Source organism: Theropithecus gelada, chromosome 14 (assembly GCF_003255815.1).
Source record: "Theropithecus gelada isolate Dixy chromosome 14, Tgel_1.0, whole genome shotgun sequence".
In the NCBI taxonomy this organism is placed as follows: Eukaryota; Metazoa; Chordata; class Mammalia; order Primates; family Cercopithecidae; genus Theropithecus; species Theropithecus gelada.
In genome coordinates, this window is record NC_037682.1 from 12,969,784 (window position 1) to 12,984,353 (window position 14,570).

The 14,570-nt window shown below is 43.9% G+C and overlaps 1 protein-coding gene across 1 annotated transcript in view; it reads left to right on the top strand.

Moving 5' to 3' along the window:
* The window catches only part of DDB1 (damage specific DNA binding protein 1), a 35,687-nt gene that overhangs the window by 7,320 nt on the left and 13,797 nt on the right, over positions 1 to 14,570 (top strand). The window contains exons 7-17 of the mRNA XM_025355680.1: positions 525 to 622; positions 2,095 to 2,253; positions 3,426 to 3,509; positions 4,105 to 4,221; positions 4,822 to 4,924; positions 10,454 to 10,529; positions 10,627 to 10,735; positions 12,527 to 12,705; positions 12,805 to 12,968; positions 13,046 to 13,153; positions 13,309 to 13,516. Coding sequence (XP_025211465.1) covers positions 525 to 622; positions 2,095 to 2,253; positions 3,426 to 3,509; positions 4,105 to 4,221; positions 4,822 to 4,924; positions 10,454 to 10,529; positions 10,627 to 10,735; positions 12,527 to 12,705; positions 12,805 to 12,968; positions 13,046 to 13,153; positions 13,309 to 13,516 — 1,405 coding nt within the window. The remainder of the gene's footprint in view (positions 1 to 524; positions 623 to 2,094; positions 2,254 to 3,425; positions 3,510 to 4,104; positions 4,222 to 4,821; positions 4,925 to 10,453; positions 10,530 to 10,626; positions 10,736 to 12,526; positions 12,706 to 12,804; positions 12,969 to 13,045; positions 13,154 to 13,308; positions 13,517 to 14,570) is intronic.

Consider the following 14,570-nt stretch of genomic DNA (forward strand, 5'->3'; position numbering starts at 1 on the left):
TCTGTCCATGATCTAGCCTGGGCTAGAATCCAGGCCTCTTCACTCTTTGTCCTAACTCTGCCCTTACATTATGTTTGTCTCACTCAGTAGGGAAGTTTTAAAACTCTTAAGAGAAGACTGGCTCTTCTAAATGGTGGCCCTGATAATGGGGGGAAGTTAGGCTAAGGAACAAGAATAGAGACCAGGAAAAAAAAAGTAAAAGCTTTTACTTGGAAAGGATTAGAAGTTGAGAAGAAAAATGGGGGAGAATGCATGGGAAAGAACATGGAGAAGACTTCCCACCCATAGGAATAGTCAAATACCAGAAGAGTGGCAGTAAAAATATTACCGGGATTAGATAATGGCCAGTCAACAAATTCTAAGAATCTCGTAAAGGCTATCATGTTCCCTGGGTTTTGATGTCCTTTTTAAAATAATGATGATCTTAAAGTTTGTCTTGGGGCTAACTAGACCTGTGCTCTTGCCAGTCCTGGCTTGGCAGACCCAGAGTGCTGAGCGTTCTAATTTTGCTGTCTTTCCTGCAGTTCCAGAGCCCTTTGGGGGGGCCATCATCATTGGACAGGAGTCAATCACTTATCACAATGGTGACAAATACCTGGCTATTGCCCCTCCTATCATCAAGGTGAGCAGCAGTCCTCTACCTTTTTTTCCTTTCATCTTTTCTTTCCTTGTCCTCACCTTGCTCCTCCCTTTCTCTCGTTTGTCAAAAGGAGATTCACAGATGCCTGTTACACGATTTTCTGTTTATACAAGATATTGCGTTGGCCTTTGGGAACAGGAAAGAGATTAGCCTGGATTTGCTTACAGAGAGCTTGGTTGCTAGCTTAGATAAATGATAATCAAAACAGGCTTCCCCTTTTCATTGACTGGGGCACCTTTTTTTTGTCAAAGAGACAGGGTCTTACTCTGTCGCTCAGGCTGGAGAGCTAGAATGCAGTGACATGATTGTAGCTCACTGTAGCCTTGAACTCCTGGGCTCAAGTGATCCTCTTGTCTCAGCCTCTCGAGTAACTAGAATTACAGGCATGAACTACCACATGGGGCAACTTTAAGAAGGGAAAATTTTGGCAATTCCTTCCTTTTTTTTTTGAGATGGAGTTTTGCTCTTGTTGCCCAGGCTGGAGTGCAATAGCACGATCTCAGCTCACCGCAACCTCTGCCTCCTAGGTTCAAGCGATTTTCCTGCCTCAGCCTCCCTAGTACCTGGGATTACAGGCATGTGCCACCACGCCTGGCTAATTTTGTATTTTTAGTAGAGATGGGGTTTCTCCATGTTGGTCAGGCTGGTCTCAAACTCCCGACCGCAGGTGATCCACCGCCTCGGCCTCCCAAAGTGCTGGGATTACAGGCATGAGCCACTGTGCCTGGCCATAATTTTGGCAATTTCTGTTGCATGTAATGTTTTCAGGGCTCAAATCATATAAAGTAATATATTGATAAATTATAAAGGCTAAAAAAGTCAAAAATTTCACAGACTTAGAATATCAAGTTGTAAAAGTTAAGCCTTAAAAGTTTCATTTTACTTACTTTTTGAGAAAAAAGAACAAAATCTAGCTGGCTACAGTGGCAAGTGCCTGCAGTCCTAGCCACTTGAGCGGATGGCTTGAGTCCAGGAGTTAGGCTGCAGTGCACTGTAATCATGCCTGTGAATAGCCACTGTACTTTAGCCTGGGTGACATAGCGAGACCCTGTCTCTAAAAAAGAACAAAATCTGTGGTAGCATTGCCACAGTGGTAGGGGTAATTAGTGGTATTAAGAATAAATAACTACATTTGTAATAGCATGCATAGTTCAGTGAATTTTGGCAGCAGCTTCCTATTCTGTGTATTTCTATTTTCCTGCAGAATGACGACATATCAGTAAACATATAAGATATATTGATGGAGCTCCTCAGAAAATTATCTTCAAAATAAAAAAGCTCCCCATTTTGTATTAATGGGGAATAGGATCTATCCTCATTTTCATGTAATGTTATCTGAGCGATTTGTCTGCCGGTAAAATGGCTGGGTTTGGTGAAGGGAGTGGTCCAGTAGGGTTTGTTTTCTGGTGTGGAAGATGCTGAATCTCTAATGACTGTTTCCTCCCCATTGGCAGCAAAGCACGATTGTGTGCCACAATCGAGTGGACCCTAATGGCTCAAGATACCTGCTGGGAGACATGGAAGGCCGGCTCTTCATGCTGCTTTTGGAGAAGGAGGAACAGATGGATGGTACCGTCACGCTCAAGGATCTCCGTGTAGAACTCCTTGGAGAGGTAGAACTTGTTCTCCCTGTTGCTCTACAATATTCTCTTAGGTTCCTAAAGATCCCAAGTGTGTGGTCCCACACCTCAACTCTGGGAATTATATTACTTAACACCTAACAACAAACTGTTGTTCTTGCTGTGGAAGTTGACTATTGAATGAGTTAGGTATTGGAGAATCTCACAGGATCCTGTGAGAATCTACCCAAGCTGCCCGTGAGAAAAGGAAAAGAAAGGGAAACAAAAGGATATAATCTGGAATTAAATATCAATCTAGCTGGTTTTGGTGGCTCACACCTGTGATCCCAGCACTTTGGGAGGCCGAGTCAGGGTGATTGTGTGAGCCCCAGGAGTTCGAGATTAGCCTGGTCAATATGGCAAAACGCCATCTCTACAAAAAGTACAGAAATTAGCTGGGTATGGTGGTGTGTGCCTGTATTCCCATCTACTTGGGAGGCTGAGGTGGGAGGATTACCTTAGCCTGGGGAGGTCAAGGTTGCAGTCAGTGAGCCAGGATTGTACCACTGCACTCCAGCCTGGGTGACAGCGGGACCCTGTCTCAAAAAAAAAAAATTGCTGATTTCAGTTCTGGGAGGAGGTTCCCAAAAAGTTTAATATTAATACTTAGAGCCGGGCACTGTAGCTCGCGCCTGTAATCCCAGCACTTTGGGAGGCCGAGGTGGGCGGATCACGAGGTCAGGAGATCGAGACCATCCTGGCTAACACGGTGAAACCCTGTCTCTACTAAAAAAATACAAAAATTAAAAAATTAGCCAGGCATGGTGGCGGGCACTTGTAGTCCCAGCTACTCGGGAGGCTGAGGCAGGAGAATGGCACGAACCCGGAAGGCGGAGCTTGCAGTGAGCAAGATAGCGCAACTGCACTCCAGCCTGGCTAATGGAGTGAGACTCTGTCTCAAAAAAAAAAAGGAAGTATCTTTTGGAGCAGGAATATGCAAGACAAATGATAGATTTTTCTGAGTGTAGGGATGCAACAGATGAAGAATCACAAACTTCAGAGATTTAGAAATGTTTGCTTAGTGTGACCTGGGAATTTGAAACAGAACTGTCCTGAATTATGGCTGCAGTTGCGAGTTTTCTCAGCAGATGTCTGAGATGTGGGTAGTATCTGGATCCCATGTGGAGTCCATTCTCATTTCTTTCACGTTGCTTACTTTCTTCCAGACCTCTATTGCTGAGTGCTTGACATACCTTGATAATGGTGTTGTGTTTGTCGGGTCTCGCCTGGGTGACTCCCAGCTTGTGAAGGTGAGAAGACACTTGTTTCTGGTTTCTTTTTCGCTGTCCTCACTGTTTCTTCATCAAATTTCTCCTATGTTTGGTGCCTCTCAGAATCTCTCCATTTTATCCACATCCCTACTGTCCAGCTTTCTACTTGGTTAATTTAACATCCTACCTCTGACTAGCTCTTTGTCTTTGTGGTTCATTCAGCAAATTTGCTGGGCAAGGTGCTAGGTGCTGTGGATACATTGACGAGTAAGACCCAGCTCCTACCTTCAAACAGGTTATAGTTTAATGTAATGGACTTCTAGAATATGAAAACTTCGGACCTTCTCTGCAGGAAAATGCATGCAAACATTTTACATTAATTTTCAAACATTCACTTCTTCTCTGAAATCCATCCATGGACTCTAGGTCAGCCATCCTTGGCTGATTAATGGGTCACCTGTAAGACAACCATATTCCTTAGTCAACAGTCCCCTTCTGGAATCATCCCTTGGAACACGAGAATGGCAGATCTAGAAACTAGTTATTGAGAGTTTCTTTTGGACAATAACCATCTCTTTTGGGTAGGTCTGTTAGGGTGTTCTAGGACTAACATAACATTGTTCTTTCTTCTTAGCTCAACGTTGACAGTAATGAACAAGGCTCCTATGTAGTGGCCATGGAAACATTTACTAACTTAGGACCCATTGTGGATATGTGCGTGGTGGACCTGGAGAGGCAGGGGCAGGGGCAGGTAAGGGCCATTCTGAAAGTGGATAGTTGGTATATGCCCACTCAAACTGTGTCCTCCTAGCTATACTTATCTAGAATGGGGAGGGTGCACTGAAAATACTTTTAAGAGCCCCCTCATGAATCCGAATGATATAAGGATAACTACTGTTTATTGAGTGCGTATCTTGGTCTGCCAGGCACTTTATATATATTATCTCTAATTATACAAGTACCCTAGATAGGGATTTTTGGCCATCTCAGAAGTGAGGAAAATTAGTGCTGAGAAAGATTAAGTAACTTTTTCCAAAGTCACCTAACTTAGTAAGTGGCAGGTGTATATAACTCCAGATCCTTTGCTCATTCTAGTAAACTAGGTCCCAGGGATCTAAGCAAGCTTGCTAGGAGCAGTGGTAGAAGCTTTTTGCTTCCTGCACTAGGATGTCCTGTCTGCTCCGTAAATTTGAAAAACTTTGGAAATCAACCTCTGCCAAGTCTGCATTCTCAAACCAGCCCCACAATAAAGGTTCTTGGATTTAGGTATACCGTGTTTGCTTTCTGGGCATCAGTATGACTGGCCCAGTATCTTGAGGGGGTTCTTTAGAAATATTTTCTCTGCTTGCAGCTGGTCACTTGCTCTGGGGCTTTCAAGGAAGGTTCCTTGCGGATCATCCGGAATGGAATTGGAATCCACGAGCATGCCAGCATTGACTTACCAGGCATCAAAGGTAGCTTTTTTGGTGAACACAGGATGCAGATCTTATATGAGGGACTTTGGCCTTGTTATATGTTGTGAAGGTGTTTTGGTGAGAGCCAGAGGAAAGCAAATCAAAGAAGAGTGAAGGTCATAACAACAGATCAGAAGCTTAAACATATCTGAAAGTATAAAAGTAAACTTAAAAAAAAAATACTACTAATCAAAATTGGTAGTAGAATAGAGGACAGGGGATTAAAAGATTATAAATTAAATTTAATGTTTTTATGAGGGAACTGGTAGAATTCATAAAGAAAGAGACTGGATATTTTATGAAGATATATGTATAAATGTAACTTCTAGATAAAAAATATAAATCTTCCTAAATTCCAGGAGAATTTTAATTAAAAAAAGATCAGAGGCTAGGCAAGGTGGCGTGGCTCATGCCTGTCATTACAGCACTTTGGGAGGCCAAGGTGGAAGGATTGCTTAAGCCCAAGAGTTTGAGACCAGCCTAAGCAATGTAGACCTCATCTCTATAAAAAAATTAAAAATTAGCCAGGGGTGATGGTGCATGCCTGTGGTTCCAGCTACTTGGTTCTAGCCTAGGTGGTTGTAGCCTTGAGGCTGTAGAGAGCCATGATTGTGCCACTGCACTCTAGCTTGGGCGACAGTGAGATCTTGTCTCACCAAAAAAAAAAAAAAAAAAAAGGCTACACAGTGAAAGACATTTACAATGTATAAGCGTAACCTAAAACAATATGACAGAATTGGTATGGAACATAGCTGTCATGTCAGTAAATGTAAATGTCCTGTTAGAGGACAACATAATTAGATCAAATCATGAAACAAAACCACCTTAAAGTTGTATATAGGAGGCACATCTTTAAAAGAGTAATTCTGAAGGCAGGTGCAGTGGTGTGTGTCTGTAGTCCCAGCCACTTGGGAGGCTGAGGCAGGAGGATCACTTGAGTCCAGGAGTTTGAGACCAGCCTGGGCAACGTAGCAGGATCCCATCTCAATTTAAAAAAAGGAGTAATTCAGAATATGAAAAAAAAAAAAGTATGGGAAAAGGTGAATAAAGAAATAGAAGTATGGCCAGACATGTTGCCTGATGCCTGTAATGCCAGCAGTTTGGGAGGCTGAGGCAGGTGGATCACTTGATTTCAGGAGTTCGAGACCAGCCTGGCCAACATGGTGAAACCCTGTCTCTACTAAAAATACAAAAAATTAGCCAGGCATGGTGTGGGTGCCTGTAATCCCAGCTACTCGGGAGGCTGAGACAGGAGAGGCACTTGAACCTGGGAGACAGAGGTAGCAGTGAGCTGAGACTGTGCCACTGCACTACAGCCTGGGCCACATAATGAGACTCAATCTCAAAAAAAAAAAAAAAAAAAAGAAATAGAAGTATATGAAATTGCAAAGGAAGAGATCATGTAACTATAAACCCAAGATAATCAACTAAAAAACTACTATAGACAATAAAAATTCACTGAGGTAGCAGGATATAAAAGTAATGTACTAAAATTAATAGCTTTCATGTAAACACAATTAGGAAGTATAGTAGAGGAAAGGGGGCAATTTACAATAACAAGAAAATGATAAAGTACCAAGGAGTACATTTAACAAAATTGTGCAAAACCTATACAAGGAAAACTTAAAAATACTCCTAAAGGATGAAAAAAACAAATTGATCAAATGAAAAAGACACACCAAGGTCTACAAATCAATATAAAGTTGTTCTCTCTTTGTATATAATGTACCTCAATATGTATACATTTTTTCCTTGACTTAGACAAGTCCGAATGGAAAAAGGAAGAAGCAGGCATAACCAGGAAAACTTTAAAAAGAGCAGTGAGAGGCAGGGCGTGATGCCTCACGCCTGTAATCCCAGTACTTTGGGAGGCTGAGGCGGGCAGATTACGAGGTCAGGAGATCGAGACCATCCTGGCCAACATGATGAAACCCCGTCTCTACTAAAATACAAAAAATTAGCTGGGATTGGTGGCGTGTGCCTGTAGTCCCAGCTACTCGGGAGGCTGAGGCAGGGGAATCATTTGAACTCGGGAGGCGGAGGTTGCAGTGAGCCGAGATTGCGCCATTGCACTCCAGCCTGGCGACAGAGTGAGACTCCATCTCAAAAAAAAAAAAAAGCAGTGAGGCTGGGCGTGGTGGCTCACGCCTGTAATCCCAGCACTTTGGGAGGCCGAGGCGGGCAGATCATGAGGTCAGGAGATCGAGACCATCCTGGCAAACATGGTGAAACCCCATCTCTACTAAAAATACAAAAAATTAGCCGGGCGTGGTGGCGTGCGCCTGTAGTCCCAGCTACTTGGGAGGCTGAGGCTGGAGAATGGCATGAACCCGGGAGGTGGAGCTTGCAGTGAGCCGAGATCTCGCCACTGCACTCCAGCCTGGGCGACAGAGCGAGACTCTGTCTCAAAAAAAAAAAAAACAGTGAGACAGGTTAACCCTACCAGATACTGAAACGTACAGTTAAGCCTCTATGATTAGAAGTGTTGTATTGCTGATGAATAGGCAGAGTCTAATGGGCAGATTCAGAAGTCCGGAAATGACAATTACACGTGGAAATTCAGTGTATGATAGTGGTGGCTTCTCAGTTCAGTGAGTAAAGTTGGGACTTTTAAAATTTTTATTTTTATTCATTTTTTGAGATAGGGTCTCACTCTGTCACCCAGGCTGGAGTACAGTGGCATGATCATGGCTTACTATAGCCTCAGTCTCCTGGGCTCAAGTGATCTTCCCTGTCTCAGCCTCCCAGTAGCTGGGACTGCAACCATGTGCCACCATGCCTGGCTAATTTTATTTTTTTGGTAGAGACAGGGTCTCCCTATGTTGCCCAGGCTGATCTCAAACTCCTGGGCTCAAGCGATCCTCCTGCCTTGGCCTTGTAAAGTGCTGTAATGACAGGCGTGAGCCACTGAGCCTAGCTTAAAGTTGAGACTTAATAAATGGTGTTTTTGGGATAACTGATAGTCATTTGGGAAAAGACAAGTTTGGGTTCCTACTGCCTGCCAAATGTACACTTGGCTAGAATCTAAATGGATGAAAAACTTAATGTAAAAAAACGAAGCCATAACTAAGACTCAAAGTACAGAAGCCAGAAAGAAAGATTGATAAATTCAGGCCGGGCGCGGTGGCTCAAGCCTGTAATCCCAGCACTTTGGGAGGCCGAGACGGGTGGATCACGAGGTCAGGAGATCGAGACCATCCTGGCTAACATGGTGAAACCCCGTCTCTACTAAAAAATACAAAAAACTAGCCGGGCGAGGTGGCAGGCGCCTGTAGTCCCAGCTACTTGGGAGGCTGAGGCAGGAGAATGGCGTAAACCCGGGAGGCGGAGCTTGCAGTGAGCTGAGATCCGGCCACAGCACTCCAGCCTGGGTGACAGAGCGAGACTCCGTCTCAAAAAAAAAAAGAAAAAGAAAGATTGATAAATTCAACTGTATAAAGATAAAACACTTCATAGCAAAAGCAAAACAGAACACTATTAGCTAAGTCAGAAGAAATGACAAACTGGATAAAAATATTCTGTAGTTCATCTTATAGACAAAAGGCCCAGTCTTCCTAATTTATAAGAAATTTATAGGAAGATCACTAAATTTTCTGTCCCCAAACTAGCAAAGGACATGAATGGACAGGCAACAGTCCTGAGAAATGCACATTAACACCAAACAACTCTACTAGTTGACCAAAATCCAGAAGTTTGGCCATACGTGATGTTGGTCAGGCATGAGAAAATAAACGTGCTTGTGCATCCTCTATAGACGGGAATTGGGCAATATCAAAAACAGCATTTAGCAGTTTACTTAGTAGTCCCAGTTCTGAGCCTCTACCTGACCTTCATATGTGTAAAGTGACATGAAAATACAAGCTTATTTCTTGTGGCATTGTATGTTATAGCAAAATACTGTGTAAATGTCATGAGAAGGAATTTGTTAATCTGCATGATTTAATAATAATTGTATAGATAAATGATTTACACAATTAAATACTGTGTTCCGATAAGGGCTTTAAGCATATATTGTTAAACGAAAGAACAAGGTGCAGAATAGTGCTTGATAAACTATATTATATTGGTATTTGCTTGTAATACTCTATTTCCTTAAATTAAAAAAAAAATTAAGCTTGGTGTTGAGTGGTGGGCCTGTAGTCCTCTCTATTCAGGAGGCTGAGGTGGGAGGATCACTTGAGCCCAGGAGATGGAGGCCAGACTGGGGCAATATAGTAAGATCCCCCCACACCCCATCTCTTTACCAGAAGGCTAAACAAGATGCCTTTATTGATTACTTGTTTGGGGAATGGGTTGGAGGGAGGTATGGAAATGAGACTTTTCTGTGTACTTTTAAAAAATATATTTAGGCCGGGTGCAGTGGCTCATACCTGTAATCCTAGTACTTTGGGAGACTGAGCTGGCTGATCATGAGGTCAGGAGATTGAGACCATCCTGGCTAACACGGTGAAACCCTGTCTTTACTAAAAATAGAAAAAATTAGCCGGGCGTGGTAATGCACACCTGTAGTCCCAGCTACTCAGGAGGCTGAGGCAGGAGAATTGCTTGAACCCAGAGGCAGAGGTTGTAGTGAGCCGAGATCGTGCCACTGCACCCCCACCTGGGTGACAGAGCAAGACTCTGTCTCAAAATAAATAAATAAATAAATAAATAAATTTAGACTTTGGGTAATGGAAATGTATATAATCCAATCCCAAATTTAAAACAGGCTCAAAACAGCTTTAAAACTATCTAACTTTTGGCGGGGCACGGTGGCTCACGCCTGTAATCCTAGCACTTTGGGAGACCAAGGAGGGCGAATCACGAGGTCAGGAGATTGAGACCATCCTGGCTAACACAGCCAAACCCTGTCTCTACTAAAAATACAAAAAATTAGCTGGGTATGATGGTGGGCACCTGTGGTCCCAGCTACTTGGGAGACTGAGGCAGGAGAATGGCATGAACCTGGGAGGCAGAGCTTGCAGTGAGCTGAGATCGGGCCACTGCACTCCAGCCTGGACGACAGAGCGAGACTCTCACACACACAAAAAAAGGCCAAAAAAAAAAAAACCACTAACTTTTTAGAGCCTTAAAACCAAGAAGGAGCGAGAGGGGGTTTCAGCTCAGGGCTCCAAGTTCCAGCCCTTCCAGTGGTGTCAGGCTGCTCTATCCATATGTATACCTTTTTTTTTTTTTTTTGAGGCAGCATCTTGCTGTGTCACCCACGCTGGAGTGCAATGACATGATCATAGCTGCAGCCTCTGTCTCCTAGTCTTAAGCAATCCCCCGACCTCAGCCTCCCATGTAGCTGGAACTACAGTTTTGTGCCACCGCACCTAGCAAGTTCTATTTTTGGCAGAGACAAGGTCTGTCTCTCCATTTTGCCCAGGCTGGTCTAGAACTCCTGGTCCCAAGCAGTTCTCCTGCCTCAGCCTTCTCAGGTGTTGAGATTACAGGCATGAGCCACTGCCCCTGGCCTGCCCTGTCTGTAGATATGCACGCTAAGTGTTGGTCTGTCCTATGCATCTGAATCCTTGGTCCTTGTTCCAGGATTATGGCCACTGCGGTCTGACCCTAATCGTGAGACTGATGACACTTTGGTGCTCTCTTTTGTGGGCCAGACAAGGTAAGGATGGGTCTAGTCCCAGCTGTTGGTGCTGGTGAGAAGGTTGTGAGGTGGGGAAGCTGGTCCCAGGCTGACCAGGCCCTCCATTCTGCTGCAGAGTTCTCATGTTAAATGGAGAGGAGGTAGAAGAAACCGAACTGATGGGTTTCGTGGATGATCAGCAGACTTTCTTCTGTGGCAACGTGGCTCATCAGCAGCTTATCCAGGTGATAACTGAGAAAGGGGCAGGTGTTACCATGTACTTGAATTGACCTAGAGTGCAGTACAGAGCACCACTGGATTTTAAAACAACCAATTTTTATGGCTCCAAAAACAATGTAAAAATTCTAGGGGAAAAAAATTATAGATAACCCACTACTCAGAGATCACAGCTCTTAACCTTAGAGTTGCTCCTTTTAGCTTTATTTTTTTCTGCAAATGTATGTGTATTTACAATTTCTTTTATAGACTTGGATCGTTGTATACATAAATATAAAAATATAGTTTCGGATCCTGTTTTAGCGCTAATTTTATTTTCCGAGACACTCAAATTTTTTCCCTTTGTTAAAATAGTGATATATCGTTATTTAAAAAATTGAAAAATACCAAAAAGCACAAAAAAAGAAAAAATTTATCATGATGCTACCATCCAATATGACTCTTTCCACATGTTAATTATAACCGAAACTTACCCTATTCTGATCCTTACTTTCAATCTATCTGCGATATGGGGACAGATAGCCTTCTGGCATTTGTTATCCACGAGAACCTCATTTCTGACACCCTTCCACCCCTCAGCAATTGTTTGAAGTTTGGAGTGACCCTGACATCCTTTAGCTTTTTGCACTCTCTCCTAACCTTCTGAGCTGTTCTTGACTCTGTGGCCAGAGTCCATCTTGCCATTGGTGGGTAGGGCACTGGAGTGCCTAAGGATTAATGAACTGTCTCCTTCTTTTTATCCACCCGGTTTTCCTTTTAGCCACCTGGCAGTGGTAGATTGGTAAAACTGGAGGGAAATTCTGTCAGTTTGCAAACCAAGTGTGGGACGTGCCCAGATACTGAGTCATTGCTTTGTCAGTGTTATCTAACTATTGGCCTGAAGACTGGCACCAGCTCACCTATCTATTATTAAAGAGCTTTCATCCTTAAATATAAACTCAATCATGCTAGGTAAGATGAATGAATAGATAACAGTGTCACCAACCTACTTCCTGTTTTATTTCAGTGATAAATTTATACAATATATTTCTATACAATTTTGCAACCTTTATTAAGGAACTTTAAATAATTTAACTGGCTCATACACAGTAAAGAACTTAGATATTTTAGAGGTCTGATTTGGGGGATAAGAAAAACTGCTGAGACTGGTGGTTACAGCCAGACATGGTGGCTCACGCTTGTAATCCCAACGCTTTGTGAAGCCGAGGTGGGTGGATCATGAGGTCAAGAGTTCAGGATCAGCCTGGCCAACATGGTGAAACCCCGTCTCTACCCAAAATACAAAAGTTAGCCAGGTGTGGTGGCATGTGCCTGTAATCCCAGCTACTCGGAAGGCTAAGGCATGAGGCAGGAGAACGGCTTGAACCCGGGAGGCGGAGGTTGTGGTGAGCTGAGATTGCACCACTGCACTCCAGCCTGGGCGACACAGCAAGACTCTGTCTCAAAAAAAAAAAAAAAATAAGCCAAAAAACTGGTGATCACAGGGTCTTACTGTATTCATATCTTCCCACAGGATGCAGTTTGTATTACCCAAGTAAGCCTCAATTAGAATGAAATAGTCCTTTTCCCCACTGGCTGTAGGTTTGAAAGCTGTAAGCTACTTTTAAGCTGGCCTCCTTCAGGCGTTCATCCAAAAATGACGTCTATTGTAATCATTAGCAGGACTTTGGGGAATAAGAAATAGAAGCCTCATGTAGCTTATTCGTAGGGCTTTATTAGGGCTGTATTTACCACCTTTCCACTCCTGTGTGGACCCTGGCAGATGCTTGGAGACATTTGCTCATCTGCTCTTTATCTAGATCACTTCAGCGTCGGTGAGGTTGGTCTCTCAAGAACCCAAAGCTCTGGTCAGTGAATGGAAGGAGCCTCAGGCCAAGAACATCAGTGTGGCTTCCTGCAACAGCAGCCAGGTGGTGGTAGCTGTGGGCAGGGCCCTCTACTATCTGCAGATCCATCCTCAGGAGCTCCGGCAGATCAGGTGTGTGGTTTTTTTTCTATCTGCTTGCTTTCCTCCTCTTTTCTCTAGGACTTCTTTGATCCTTGGATTCCTTCCTCTGCCATATTCTTCTTTGTTCAGCCACACAGAGATGGAACATGAAGTGGCTTGCTTGGACATCACCCCATTAGGAGATAGCAATGGACTGTCCCCTCTTTGTGCCATTGGCCTCTGGACGGACATCTCGGCTCGTATCTTGAAGTTGCCTTCTTTTGAACTACTGCACAAGGAGATGCTGGGTGGAGGTATGTGTCATTTAGGGACCCGGATTGGGACAGAGTCAAAATGTGGAACAAGAACATAATGTCCCCATTTCTCACAGAGATCATTCCTCGCTCCATCCTGATGACCACCTTTGAGAGTAGCCACTACCTCCTTTGTGCCTTGGGAGATGGAGCGCTTTTCTACTTTGGGCTCAACATTGAGACAGGTGAGAGTAGTATTTTGAGTGAGGGACTCGTTCAGAAATGGAGTCTTAGAATTACACAGAATTCTTAGTCCCAGGGTTCTGCTTTTGAACTTTCACAGGCCAGCTATTTGTCCTGTTTTCTTTCTTCCTTTCTCCTGATGTCATTCTCTCTGTAGGTCTGTTGAGTGACCGTAAGAAGGTGACTTTAGGCACCCAGCCCACCGTATTGAGGACTTTTCGTTCTCTGTCTACTACCAACGTCTTTGCTTGCTCTGACCGCCCCACTGTCATCTATAGCAGCAACCACAAATTGGTCTTCTCAAATGTCAACCTCAAGGAAGTGAACTACATGTGTCCCCTCAATTCAGATGGCTATCCTGACAGGTGAATCTCTTTTTCCTTATGTAATGAGAGCTATTGATTGAGGGGATCATGATGTTTTCTTCAAACCCTTACCTCAAAGCCTTTTTCCGGTGTCAAAGTCATAAGTAACTGAGATGGGAGGTATAGTGCAGAGGTTCTCAAATCTGGCTACCCACTAGAAACACCTGGGAAGTTTTTTAAAACTGCAGAGTTTTTGGAATCTTCCTCAGAGTCTGATTCAGTAGGTCTGAGGTTGAGCTCTGGAATCTGTATTTTCAGAAAACTTATCAGGTGATTCAGATGATTGTTTCATAACCCCTAATTCAGAGATCATTTTGTGTCCCTCTAGAGCAGGAGTTCTCAAAGGGTGGCCCCAATCAGCAGCTACAGCACTACTTGGGAACTTGTTAGAAATGCAGATTCTCTGGCTGGGCATGGTGGCTCATGCCTGTAATCCCGGCACTTTGGGAGGCCGGGGCAGGAGGATCATTTGAAGTCAGGAGTTTGAGATTAGCCTGGCCAACATGTTGAAACCTTGTCTCTACTAAAAATACAAAAATTAGGTATGGTGGTACGTGCCTGTAATCGCAGCTACTTGGGATGCTGAGGCAGGAGATTCCCTTGAAACTGGGAGGTTGCTGGGCACAGTGGCTCATGCCTGTAATCCCAGCTCTGGGAGGCTGCGGTGGGTGGATCACTGGAGGTCAGGAGCTCGAGACCAGTCTGGCCAACATGGCAAAACCCCATCTCTACTAAAAATCTCTACTAAAAATACAGAAGTTAGCTGGGTGTGGTGGCAGGCATCTGTAATCCCAGCTACTCAGGAGGTTCAAGGAGAATCGCTTGAACCCAGGAGGCAGAGTTTGCAGTGAGCTGAGATCTCACCATTGCACTCCAGCCTGGTGACAAGAACAAAACTCTGTCTCAAAAAAAAAAAAAAAATGGGCCGGGCGCGGTGGCTCAAGCCTGTAATCCCAGCACTTTGGGAGGCCGAGGCGGGTGGATCACGAGGTCAGGAGATCGAGACCATCCTGGCTAACATGGTGAAACGCCGTCTCTACTAAAAATACAAAAA